Raw genomic sequence first — 14466 nt, 5'->3', positions numbered from 1 at the left:
GCAGGTATTTCTGATGTCTACATTTGTACCTTACCTATACTGGTCCATGTACTGGGTATATGCAGGTTAGTGCAGGTAAAATTGGAGCTGTGCAGGTATTTCTGATGTCTACATTTGTACTTAACCTGTACTGGTCTATGTACTGGGTACATGCAGGTTAGTGCAGGTAAAATTGGAGCTATGCGGGTATTTCTCATGTCTACCTGCACCTAACCTACACCGGTCCATTTACTGGGTTTATATATACACTTATGTGAATGTGGACTTTTCTTTGCTTCATTGACTGTTACCATCTATGACGTTTAAAAGAAATGACTGCAATGGCCTCTTAAAAAATTTCCCTATGATCCATTCTTACTAAAGGCAGAGAGGTGTAGGTAAATCTTGTCTGGTACATTTTCGATGTTCCCTGCACCAGTGTATGCAGTATGCAGAGAGAAATATTTCCATCCCTGTCCTGAGTAGCTTTAACGATCTAATGCCGTTCAACTCTCCTGACATGTACAATGCCTAAGCACACGCATTCATACCATCAAGCTCTGTCACTGTCATGAGTAATTCTAGATGATGCTTTGTAAACCTTTGGTAGCGCTGATGATGGTGACCGGATTGCCTTGACCTCTCGTTAAGGACTACGACCTGCAGAAGACTTGAACACTTCGCGAAGGTCAGCCTCCTGAAAAGATACAAATTCTGACAGATTTTTTTAAACACAGCAGCTTCTCAATATCTTTGATTGGCAGCGATTTACCTTCCATACTTACATACCGAACCAGAGCCAACTTCATCTGTGCTTAGACGCCAGGCACTTATCTACGACCCAAAAAATGACACTCTAGGCGGCGTATTCTTTCGTAATGATTTTATTACCTTTATCACTATTAACATCACAAATTAACATATAATGTAACTTACAATAAGAAACAACCGTGTACATGCCATATCAGATTTGTACAAAACAAACAACATAGATCCGTGGGTACATTGCGTCAGAAATGTTGCGTAATTTGAGTCTCCGTAAATGTACATAAATCACAATCAATTGTTAACCAAGGCCGTGTACACTTGTATAAGGCCAGACACACTCGTGCCTTGTTTGGTGAGGTAGGCGTAGATCAAAGAACTTCTGACAGGTTTCGAAAAACTACTGACAGTTACAAAAGTCATACCTTCAAACAAGAACATCATCCTTACAATGGGACTCGTCGATCTGCGACATTGATCGCTCTCTACATATTAATATTATCTGTACACTTCAGCTCATATCTTAAATGGTCTACGTATTGGACAAGACTTGGTTTTTTTTACAAAAATACAATCCTATAAGAAAGATTTCTGACACCCATTCTGTAGGGTTACAATTGATATATTATATTATATTTTTAGATATAATTTAAAAATTATAATAGAACATACAAACTATACCCAAAATGCTTCCCACCATATCTGGTGTGTTACGCCGAAGCGCAGTTATACCGGCTATACAGATACAGATTCTCTACACATATTACATATATTGACGTTCAGAACAATTTACAAAAGGGATGACTTAACACCTAAAATTTGAACACAATGCACAGGTTCTTTTTTTCATTAAAATCAGAAAGTATATTTTCTGTACCATCCGCGTCGCTTACAATTTTTTATCTTGAACTTTTCCTGACTACATCCACCTATTGCACCCTAGGCGCCTGCGCCGATACTGGTGCCTTATGGTTACTGTACATTACTGTAATACATGACTTTGGATCCATTGCGTACGAATCTCTTGTACCCTTAGCTTTTCTTTTTACACTTTGGCACACATTGATCTGTGCTTTCGCAGCTTGATTGATTAAAAAATTGGCACAAAGAAAATTGCAAGGCCTGATGTTACAATGCCCCTGCCCCCATTTTTTTCAGGCGATATATGGAGGACCATATCTACATCATTGATATATAACCTGAATATTGGGCGTCTAGAGCAATGCACGCAGACCCATCCTTATATTATGCTAGGAAAACTTTCCCTTCATTGAAGAACACCCAATCTTCTATGACGTCTTCTATGACGTTTCAAGGCAGAACCCAAAAGTTCTATAGTTCGAATGTTCTGTGACCTTTCGGAGTAGAACCCAAATGTTCTATGACCTTTTCGGGGTTGAACCCAAATGTTCTATGACCTTTTCGGGGTTGAACCCAAATGTTCTATGACCTTATCGGGGTTGAACCCAAATGTTCTATGACCTTTCGGAGCAGAACTTGGATGTTCTATGACCTTTCAGGGGTAGAACCCGGATGTTCCAAGACCTTTCGAAATAGAACCCGAATGTTCCATGACCTTTATAGGGTAGGACTCTAATGTTCTATGACCTTCCGGGGTTAGAACCCAAATGTTCTATGACCTTTCCGGAATAGAACCCCGATGTTCTATGACCTTTCGGGGGTAGAACCCGGATGTTTCGTGACGTCTACTGGATGTTGGTTGCCTGGAGTCCGCCCGGCAGAGGTCCCACCGCCGTGGGGAGGTTACTCACCAGCGGGCCCCGGGGACTGAGGGGGAGGGGGGCTCCGGGCTGCTGCGGATGCGCGTGCACCGCCGTCTGGGACTGAGTCGGCGTGACGAAGCAGCCACACATGTTCAACCTGGAACAGCAACGTGGACATGGATAAGTCGACGGGAATCATTGTTGAATTAATGATGTGGCAGTTGAAGTGGAGCGGTTCGCTTTTCCGTAAAAATCTAGAGCGATCCAGACCACAGCCAACAATATCGTCTGTAGTGAGGGCCATGGCTTTAAATTCTTGACATTCAATTACAATGCTGACAAAGGCAAACAAATTAACAAAAAACAAATTAAAATCAGATTTGGGAATTCCTAGGAGTGGATAGGGATAAGTGGACGGGAATCATTGATGGTTTAATGTGGCATTTTTACGGACGTGTAAAACACACAGTCACGTCGCACCCAAGCGTCGTTAACAAACTTGACGGCACCCGTGGAAGGCAGTCGACAAAGAATAATGTCTAACATATTAACGAGCCGTAAGATCGAATAGATTACATTAGGTCTGCCGAGGGGCCATGAAAAGACCATAAAAGAATCTATTCGTTTCGAAAGAATGTTTAAGATTAGTGAATGTGATTGATGATTACAGGATAACATAATGAACCCTGAATCCCTAATGAACACCTCCAGTGTGAGAGATACCCACCCGAGTCATTTTCAATACTGCAGAAGAAAAATTAGGCAACCTGAAATTTGGCAGACTGACAAAAATCCGGGTAGGGTTCAACGATGCCGGCATAATATTGTTTAAGAGCTTTTTTGTTTACTGCGGACTCCATGATATATTAATAATTCTGCATGTGCCAACATGCAAATTTGTGTACGCCATGGATTCATGTCCTTAGGATTTGCAGAAAGTTTTGACGAATTTCAGATTTGTTGACATTCTGCAATATATCAATGAACAAGGAAAATAAAAGTATTTCTGCCACGATGATGATCCTAACCTGAAGCGATCGCTCATTCCCAAGTAGATGATCGGGTTCCACAGACTGCTGCTCTTGGCGAACAGGGGCGCCGCACTAGCGAGAGCGATTGGTACTGCATCTGCCCCAGCGACGGCTGACCACATCCCGACCACAGCATAGGGCATCCAGGCGAACAGGAATCCGCCACACACAGCCAGCGCCATCTGCCGACAGACACGAGATAACAGGTAACTTTAGTACACAGCAGTTGTACAGGGTACAAAGTATAGCATCTACTTCTACTACTTCGAAATTTGCACTCTTTAGGCTGCTTGCATTTCGCGCGCTACACACAGCCACAACATCAGAACATCAGACCTAGTGTGCTACCATCATATCTCGAGATGGAAGGATGCCTACTACTGCATTTTCAGAAGCTAAATGTAGTCTTTCGGGTTTAAAGGTGCAACGATGTCCCTGAATACTGTTAGGCAATGCCACAGGCCTAGAACTGATAGAATTTGCTACGTAAAGGAATGACAGGAGATTGTACTTTATACATTGTCCTAATGTTGCATGACGTCCCTTTCAAACGACATGGAAATATGAAAATCCATCAGCGTTCAGCATGCATTTGCCCTATATTCTAATTCCGCTAAGTGGCGCAATTTGACACTGACACAAGATCACATGGATGGATGCACTTCTAGTATTTTAGTTGACCATCATCATCAGTAATCAAAGAACAAACGACTACGCACCAGCGTGATCGATCTCTCCACCTCTCTCCGTTTCTGGCTCATGACGGCGTTGTTCTTCAGATGTCTGTCCACGCCCTTCTTGGCCCTCCTGTAGAATGTTGTAACAATAACAGCATATTTTAACGATATTTTGTGTTGACCACAGAGCAATTCAGGCGCATCCAGTAAGGTTGCCTGCGAGTCTGTTGTCAGAGTGTATTGTGTATATATGTTTGAGTTTGAATCTTCTAAATAAACCATTCTACTACTAGAACTACCTGTAGATGTAGAAGATGGCGGCGTAGGACGCCACCATGGCGGCGACAGGGACGGCCGTGCAGAAGATGATCATGCAGAGGATGAAGGACATCCCGTTGGCGTCCCGGCTGAAGCTGCCCCAGTCCACCGTGCAGGACAGGCCGAACGGCTCCACGTGGTACTGGCTCCAGCCTGTAGGAAAGGAGTCCGAGAAATAGATGAAGAAACTAATTATCCCACCACCGCCACCAAGTGTAGAGAGCCGAGATACAGAAGTATTGACAACTCGCTCCAAACTGGCTCTGGCCGCGTGGCCAGAGATACTTTATTGGTCTTAATCAGAACCAGATGTAGCCCATATGTTCTAGTCTTAGTTTCGAATTCTATCCCCAACACTGGAAATTAAATTGCCCGCATCGATAAGATGTTTCCTACCCTCACTCATTTCCAAAAGTCAGAACTGAAAAGCGATATTAGGCGCCTTGAGGAAGTATCAGTTTTCAGAACCCGGTTCCATAGAACACGTAAGGTATTGAATTTCAGAACCATGGTTCCAGCAGAGTGGATTGGAATGCTGGCGGTCCCTTTTATGGTTAAAATGCGACATTTTCAGCATTTGGTTCCCACCGAATTGTTAGAAGAGATGGCATTAATCGGTAGAACGTACCTGCCAGCGGTAGACATGCCCAGAACAGCCCGTACAGCCAGCCCGCGGCGACAATGATGCCGGTTTTCCGACGGGACGGGTACGAACCTGCGGATGGGAACAAGTAAAGTTTTCTGGTTCACACACACATCTGTTTTTTCAACCTTTGTCTATTCATGAGAAGATTTTCATTGAGGTCAAGAAGAAAGGGCCAGATAACACAACACGCGTCTTTCAGCACCACGGACAGATGCTATAGTCAACAAAAATGGCTGTAGGTGAAAGGGTTATGCATCCCTCTGCTCTACACAGACATGCAAATAAAAACACAAACGCGCACGCACATACACGCACGAATACACACAAACACACACACAGACACACACACGCGCACATACACACACAGACACACACACGCGCACATACACACACAGACACACACACACAGACACACACACACACACACACACACACACAGACACACACATACACACACACACATACACACACACACATACACAAAAGCATGAAGACTGTCTTTACCCGGATATCCCTTGTAGACAATCATGAAGCGCAGAAGGCTCATGAGCGCCATGGTGGCGATACTGGTGATGCCGAAGAAAAACCCTGTGAAGCCGTACCTGAAACAGAATTAAAACAATTGCATTAATTAATGGACACTTCAGCAACGTAAGAGAACAACGGTAAAGTAAAGGGCAATGAGATATTATATTCATGTACCTGCCTTGGACTCCACCAGTTTGAATAGACAGTTTGTGTGTACTTTGATAACTGTACATGTTCAACTTTGTCTCAAACACATTCATATATATGGTGCCAGGAGTCCAAATCAGTCCTGCTATAAAATTGCAACATGATGTAACCCAACACCAGTTACCATGGTGACAGATGTCAGGTCATTGACCTTATTTGTTTGGAGAAGAAGAAGAAGAAACAGAGCAAAAACAATATGTTTTTCTTCTGCGAAGGTAAACATAATAAGGAAAACGAAGAACTATATCATAACGTTGGGAAAACCTAGCCTACTTTGCAGACTTGTGGGGCGGCGGCGCTAATTTTTTACTGGGGAGCGTCGCGACTTGTGCCGCGGAGGGACGGTTTTGCCGCCGAGTGACTTTGCCGGCGTAAAGAACTCACTCCCCGGCAAATATCTAACCACTACTGTTGGCCCTCACCAGGTGCACCCTGCGGTGCCGAATGACCAGCGGCCCAGCAGACTGGAGGTGGCGGCGAACGGGTAGCCGAACAGCGAGATGCCGACATCGGTAACCGCCAGGCTCGCCACCAGCAGCTCCACCGGCCGCAGCTTCTTCCAGTTCCGGTAGGACAGCCACAGCACCCGCCCGTTACCCAGCGTGGACCCCGTACCTGTAGCAAGCGGTAAGGTTTATGCAAACAGTTGGTTGGAAATACCGTTTTTGCGACTAGTAACTTGCTTGCTTATGTAGGGTCCTGTTTTTGTCCCTCATATTTCCTGGTTCATGTTGTCGACACCGTTCTTGGAAGCTGGAACGTTTTTTGAAAAATATTGGTGTTTATTTTTCGTTTTATTTTTGTTTTCCCATAGTACGTGGCAGGATCAGTGTGCCCTGGCAGTTTGACCCTTCTCCTACACAAGGGAAAGGTAAAAAAAGCACCACCACCGGCTGCAGCTTCTTCCAGTTCCGGTAGGACAGCCACATGCACAGCACCCGCCCGTTTCCCAGCGTCGATCCGGTACCTGCAGCAAGCGGTAAGATACAAACATTTGCCATGGTACTATTACCATTTCTGCTTATTTGCTTGCTTACTAGTATGTATGTGGAGTCCTGATTTCTCTGCCCCCATTGCCTGGTTCATGTTGCCGCCATCGTTTTTGGAAACACTTATTGGTGTTTTTTAAAATTTATTTTTGTTTTCCCATAGTACGTGGAAGGATCAGCATGTCCTGTGAATTTCAGCCTCCTCCTACACGGGGAAGGTTAAGAAATTGTGACCCATAATTAAGCACCACCACCGGCTGCAGCTTCTTCTAGTTCCGGTAGGACAGCCACGGCACCCGCCCGTTTCCCAGCGTGGAACCGGTACCTGCAGCAAGCGGTAAGATACAAACATTTGCCATGGTTACAAATACCATTTTTGCTTATTTATTTGGACTCCTAATTTCTCTGTCCCTCATTGCCTGGTTCATGTTTTCGCCATTGTTTTTGGAAACACTTATTGAAGCTCATAGATACGTGGTGCTGGTTTGGGTACAATGACAAACTGGACCTTTCACGAAATATACCGCTACTAAGTCGTTTCTAAGTGTTTCAGTACCAAGGATAGGTTGCTACATCTGTGGAACAAACAGAGGATACTGGGATGGAGTTAAATCAATCTTCAGCGTTCTACAGCTGAATAGTTTGCTTCAAAAATACGACCACGACTTTTACATAGCCCACGAGGCTGTACAACATAAGTCATAAAAAATCATGATATGAGTGCGGTTGAGTGAATACGGACATAAATTTACTCCTAACAGCAGAGAATAACGAGGAAAGTTTTTTTCTGCTCAAGCAGTGGAAACAGTACTGTGTCTCAGTTTTTGCGTACGTGCATCAGTGGACATCGCACGCGTACACCGGTGTGAATACAGGCCAGGGACATGCTGGCTCCCCGGCTGCATATAGCACATGGCCTCCAGACATCAGCACCGGTAATAGTGCGTAATCAGCTGCCGCCTGGGATGGCAACTAGGTTCCGTATAGAACAAGCTTATATCTTTGCTAACCCTTGTCCTGCGGAGCCCAACAATTGTATTATCTATATACAGCACCCTGTATAGGTACGACTTGGCGGCTGTGGTTCTGTTGTGGCATAAACTATATCAAAGACCACATAGTGCCGGACGAGAGAAAAAAAAACAACTTCCGGCACCACTACTTCATACGGGTAGAAGTTGAAAGAAAAAGGAAAAACACGTATCTGTCCAGGGACATGAGAGAAAGTTTGGTGTTTTTGCATACGGCGTTGTTGCTCGTTATTTACGTTCACTCACAAGAGATTTATGCAGGCGGACGTGTGGTGCGTAATTGGGCACCTGAGGCGGCGGCTATTACTGGCGGACCAACCTTCATTTTTAGTTTGAAGCCGCAGAGATGCAAACGGAAGAGGAGGAAGAATGAATCCCATAGCAGGTGGTATACGTAGTAGGATCAGTATGTTCTGGGAATTTCACCCTCCTCCTACACAGGGAAGGCAAAAAAATAGACCCCAAAACATTTGTGACCCATGGTTAAGCATTAGCTAAGCATTCAGACATTCGGCAACATCTGACAGTGCATCATTGAGCTAGAAAATCATAGATACGCAGTGTTGGTTTTGGGTACAATGCAAACTGGACATTTCACGAAATATACCCCTACTAAGGCGGACGTGGTACGTAATTGGTCACCTGAGGCGGCGGCAATAACTAAGTCGTGGACCAACCTTCATTTTTTTTATAGTTTAAAGCCGCAGAGATGCAAACAAATGGAAGAGGAAGAAGAATGAATCACAAGTCTATGAACTATAAGCCCCGGGCGCTGCTGCTAGCAGGTAATGGCCTGCTGTGATCTGGAGTGGTAACATCCGCCATGGAGCTTAATTGGTTCTTTCAAAGCAGATCTTCTAACGCAGGTTGTATCAGCTGGAGTCCACACAAGGGCCAATACTGGGTAAAACTGATGCAGTCCATTGCCGGAAGCAAACGATTCTATAAAGGAGTTGAAAAGAGTTGAAAAGATATGACTCAGAAGCCGCTACTTGTGGCGGAAATATCTAATTTCCAAGCAGATCCTGGGGGGTGGGGCACAAGACAGTATCAAATTGGCCAGGTAGTATCCATTGGCCACAGAGGGTCCAATACGCCACACAGGGATCTGCAGAAAGTCGACCGCACTTGGGTGGCATATTGGACCCTCTCCGGCAAATGGATGCAGCCTGGCCAATTTGATACTGTGTTTTGCCACCCTAGGATCTGCTTGGTGATTAGGAAATATCAAGATTATTTGGACTTACTGAAGGTTTGACTGTTCTTGCACTTCTGAATGCCGGCCGAGTTACAACGCCACAATCAACGTAGATGTATGTAATGAAACATGCAATTCAGCCTCCGGGCTGCGAAACGTTTTAAATCAATAAACCAGTCATCGTCATCAATCTAACCACCCCACAAGGTATTCAGGGCTCGGTTGGCAGTAGTCGTGTACTAGTTGTCAAAGGGTTGTCGCGAATGATATATATGTGTGGCCTAAAACCGACCAGACTGCTCCCAACCTAATACCAACTTTGGTTGTCCAGTAGTCGGGGCAAGGTCTTGAAAATTGATGACAGAGGCTGCAGATAGGGACAAGTTGGCCTGGATTCGAAACCCTAACCTTGTGATCGAGGCCCTAGATTACCAACTGCTTGTCTATCTGGAACGTTTGAAATGGGCTCCCCAGCTACTTTGATCATATCTTCCACATTTTGCACATTTGTGACGCGTGTCTCGTTAGTTATTTACATCTTTCGCTGCGGATCGTCTCAAAACGATGCATCCTTTGACTATCTATCCGGCCAGGTGGGCATATATGCTCTAGGTATTTTATTCAGCAGCAGGCCACAACCTAACTACAGCCTGGGCAGCGGCGCAGAACAGAAGTGCTTGGAGGACAGTTTGCCGGGGCTCTACGCTCCTAGTAGCATGCGGACTTGAGTGAGTGAGTGAGTGAGTGAGTGAGTGAGTGAGTGAGTGAGTGAGTGATTAGCAAGCATGCAACAAGCGTACATATGCGAATGCGGTCTGTTTGCAGCAGACACGTTGGGTATTCGTAAATACTTCCATGGGGTTGGTAAGTGGTTGTGAATAGCAAAGTTCTTCTATTCACAACCACTTGTTGAACACGAGTCGACGTTTCAATGACCGTCTGTCATCTTCATCAGGGTGGTTTACCGTGCATTACTGTGCACGCTGGTTATTTCTACCCACTCCGACATTAAAGTTAACCCAAGTACCGTACTTAATTTTTTTCCGCACTTACTTCCCAGTGTATAATAACATTCGGGCCACGGATTGACTGACCCAGATGGATGAATGAATATGGATGATCTTCATTCGCACGTTCGTACCCGTGTGGCCTAAATGCAGTAGCTTCACGTGAAACGTTTACGTAAAGGATCAATACTTGTAGCGTTCCTGAACAGGAGGACACAAAACAACTACGTCACACTCACTGCATCTGTCTCTTTCCTCTTCCCAAAACAGGTGTGTGCGAACTCAGAATTTTTGTTGTACAGTGTTGTCAGAGGGTGTCATTATATATACAAGTAGTTCGTCTGTTTAGATCGTGTATCAAGATTGAGGGCGCCGATGAAATAAGTATGTTTGTCCCTAATACAAAAAGACACAGGCCGGCTTACCCTAAGGGAGGCCTTTGACAGAGCGGGCTGGCGAAACCAGACGGAGGGGAGCAAGGGGTCAGATTCTGACCTGTGCATTTAGGCAGGCAGGTTGGGTTGGGGGGGGAGGGGGAAAATTCCAGTGTAAAAAAAGAAACCCCGATAAAAAAGCCTAAAAACACGCCTGGAGAGTAGGCAGGCATGCTGTATAATGTGCAACGAACACGAGACCTATTACAAAATGAACTTCTTTTTCTGCACAGTTGAATGAATACCAATGACAGTTTATGCAGGGGATTCAACGCCGGATGTGGCTGTTAATCCCCAGGCCGTGTGGTCTTTCACTGCAGAAGATGAAAGTTTGTTTTCTGTGAATTCTGCGCACGGGATGTGGGTGCGATGAAAGTTTGCCGTGCAGGAAATCATTGCCCGCTCACGGCTCTCATATCTTCCTGTAATCCGGCCGACAACACCTGCTGTTATCTGTGTGTTTACCTACACTACGGTTATCCGTTGATTCATTAACAGTCTGCATTTTGCAGAGACATTTTCAATATTGCAGAACAAGTACCTGCAAATTTGAAGACCTCATGTTGATATTGTAATGAAGGTACTTGAATAGTAAAATTGACCAAATACCATTTTCTACTGAGATCGGATTCTGTATCTGTATCTGTATATAGCCGGTATAACCACCCTTCGGCGTAACACCCCAGCTTCACAAGCTAGCTATGTTACACCGGATTTGGCGTGTTTTACAGGCCCCAGTCCTACAAGACACAGACCTCTCCTGATATACTGAGTATCTTTCCAGGCTGTCAGTCGAATTATTGCCGTCTCGGCCCATTGTAGACGAACTAGTTCATGAAACCGACCCCATAAAAAACCCGACCTGCGATAATAGACCTGAACGGGCGGTCAGTAGAGATACGGGGAGATTACGGTCTGTTTCTGTATCTGTATAGCCGGTATAACCGCCCTTCGACGTAACACACCAGCTTCGCAAGCACGCGGTGCGGCGGCAGCTGCAGCTGGCTACTTTACACCGAACGACTTGTTATACCTAACCCTTGAACATCTCACTCTAAACATTGTTGAAAGCTATCCAGTGATAATGCCCTTAAAGTCGTCTCGCTTCCAGACTACTAGGTGCATCATGTATGAATAGGCCTCATTAGCCACATCTAATTTTGTGTCTAAATTTGGAATGCTAATGAACTGCTGATGGTGCATAATGGCGAGCCCGTCGTGGAAAGCAGCTCGTTAGCTTGATGAATTGAGTTTGAGTGGACGCCGCTCCTCATTTTGTCTCTACACCTTTGCTACTTAACTGCTGCTGGTGAAAAATGGCAAGGACGTTATCTATAAGATGAAAGGCTTGGTGTTTCTTCTGTTCTGATATGGATCTAACAATAATGTCTAATGGCGACCTGTTCTTGTTGAGTACATTTGTCTGTGAAGGACGTCGTGATTTAGGCCAACACGTTTGTTCCGACCTACCTCGTCAGTCAGCTCAACTCAACAGCCTACATTTTTTTCATCTATGCAATGTCAGTCTCAGCTTAGCAGCTGTCACAAGGGCGCTGTCCAATACCACTGAGGTGACGGTTATCAATGCTCTTAAATTTGTGTCTGTCCTTAAGAGCTATATCGGTCATTGGTCATTAGGTAGAAGAAGGCATGAGCCAGCAACGTCTCAAAGAATTTGCCCCAGGCACAGTGGGTTACCCGAAAGGAGGTTACATGTCCTTGGCTACCCCTACTTTTCTCAATGCATGTGTTAGGTTCTTTCTACGTGAAAAAAAGAAACATTTGACACACGCACACAACGGGCGCGCGCACACGCACACACACACGCACACACACACACACACACACACACACACACACACACACACACACACACACACACACACGAAGGCTTAACAACCCCATCAAAAAAACGTTTTTCGAATGGTTCAATGTATGTATGTATTCAATAAAAACTGGTGGTATTGCAAAGCCATTTTGTTACATTCCATACTGCAAAAGTCAGACTAATAATATTTGAGCGCGCACACAAATGGGCCAAGATGAAAAAATCTAGTTTAACTTCCAATGCAAAATTCGAGCACAGTGAACTTACACAAGAAGCAATACACATTTTAGCCAGCAGCTTATTTACACCTTAATTGCTTTCCATCAGCTAATTTTTAAGTTGATTGCTATTCCCAAGTGCCCTACTTTTACCAGTGCTGACCTACGTGGTGAAAACAAACATTGTGATGAATTAATGCATGTACAATATGCAGACTCATTTCATTCACACCCACTGAAAAATGTGCATAGCAAAGACGTCGTATGGTTGCCTGCCGTTAAAGGCGTCCAATGCAATTTCAGGGCAGCAAAAGAAACCAAAAAATTCTGGATGTGGAAATCTGTCTGATATTGACATTTACTGCATGCCATTTCGTAGCACATTGTCGTCGTCATTTCGTACTTGGTGCGCCCAAAACAAGCTACGTGAAGAGCTCTAGTCTCTGTACTATTTTTGTACCACCAGTAAATAGCTAGAATCAGCCAACGCTACGAAACAAGCAACCGTTTTCCATCAGCTACATCGCATATTTGCCTCACAAATATCAGTAAGCCATCGGATACGCTTGATTCAACTTACTACATTGAAAAGAAAATATACAGAAAATTGACTTTGAACATCGCTTGGGTCCCCTTTAAATAAATGAATGAATTGAAAGATTTATTCATTAAAACACGTTTCAGCCATAGGCTGAATTGCGTGATTCAGTACGCAAAATAGATTAAAAAGTACACCTGGCCCGTTGGTGTTCTTAGCCGAAATAAAACTACGGATAGAAAACAAACACGACTACAGCTTACCCATGAGTAGTTTCATTGCGATGAAATCGCCCTGGGTCCCTTTTAAAATGAAACTACGGATAGAAAAAAAATATCAGAGCTTACCTATGAGTATGAGATACACGCCGATGATGATGTCGGCTTCCCTCGTTAGCTTGGAGGCGAAGGCGTCTCCGTCCGTCTCGGCGGTGGGTGCGCCTCCACCCGCCGCCTGGTCCAACAGGTCCGCCGCCGTGGTCGTCGCCATGGGAGGGGGGAGGTAGGTTCACCAGACGGTGTGGCTAGCCTCACAGGTGGGCTGGCCTGGTTAACAGGTCGGCGTGGCTCTCCGTTACCTCTGCGGTGCTAACAGTCTCTCCAATCTCCTGCCAAATCCCTGGCCAGTGTCTACAAACTGGGGCCGAAATTTAACACTCTAAAGCCTGTTCGTATGTACGTAGAGAATGGTGACCAGGCTAGCTCTGACAGGTGCGCTAGCCTGGTAAACAGACCGGCGTGGCTCTTCGTTATGCCTCTCTGCGGTGCTAAGAGTCTGTCCGGTCTCCAACCAAAAGCCTGTGGTATCCAGTCTATCGCGGTTGGGGCGGATTTTCTACGGGGCCGCTGAAGCTCTTTTCCGCCCGCCTCAGCTAGGCTCCCCGGTACGTTTTTCACGGTGGGAGATTGACTAGGTGGGGAGGTCTAAAACACCGTCTAACTAGCCTGGTTAACAGACCGCCGGCGTGGCTGTCCGCTACCTCTGCGGTGCTTAGAGTCTCTCTGGTCTCCTGCCAAAAGCCTGAACTGCCAACAATCTGGGGCCGAAACACTACTCCAAAGCCTGCCCGTAGACAACGTTGGCGAGGCTAGCTCTGACTAACTACCAGTGACGTTTGCTCACTGAAATTGCACCTGCGTTTAGGTGAGGTGCGACTGGCTGCTATACATATACATACATGTATATGTGAATCTCTTGGGATACTCCAATGACCAACGCCGGCCCTGGCCTTGTTAGAAGACAGCGGGGAACTAGCAGTGGCCTGCGCGGCAGTCGGTGCCGGTGAACAAGCGCGCAGGTCTTGACAGGAGTTTAAAACCTCCTCCCCACGCGGCCAGCCCACGTGCAG

General features: G+C 45.4%; 1 protein-coding gene across 1 annotated transcript; it reads right to left on the bottom strand.

Annotated features, from left to right (window-relative positions):
• Positions 1-2267: 2267 nt before the first annotated feature.
• LOC109479375 (opsin-5-like) lies at positions 2268-14153 on the bottom strand. Its single transcript, XM_019781333.1, has 8 exons — positions 13466-14153; positions 6298-6490; positions 5645-5742; positions 5123-5209; positions 4476-4647; positions 4219-4306; positions 3497-3681; positions 2268-2625 (listed from the first exon to the last, which is right to left on the bottom strand). Exons 1-8 carry the CDS (start codon positions 13605-13607, stop codon positions 2451-2453), a joined length of 1140 nt encoding a protein of 379 aa, XP_019636892.1. The 5' UTR covers positions 13608-14153; the 3' UTR covers positions 2268-2450.
• Positions 14154-14466: the final 313 nt, after the last annotated feature.

This window comes from Branchiostoma belcheri, unplaced genomic scaffold, assembly GCF_001625305.1.
Source record: "Branchiostoma belcheri isolate BF01 breed outbred unplaced genomic scaffold, Haploidv18h27 scaffold48, whole genome shotgun sequence".
Classification (NCBI taxonomy): domain Eukaryota; kingdom Metazoa; phylum Chordata; class Leptocardii; order Amphioxiformes; family Branchiostomatidae; genus Branchiostoma; species Branchiostoma belcheri.
The sequence above is the reverse complement of the archived record's forward strand: the minus strand, read 5'-3'. Positions and strand labels throughout refer to the sequence as shown.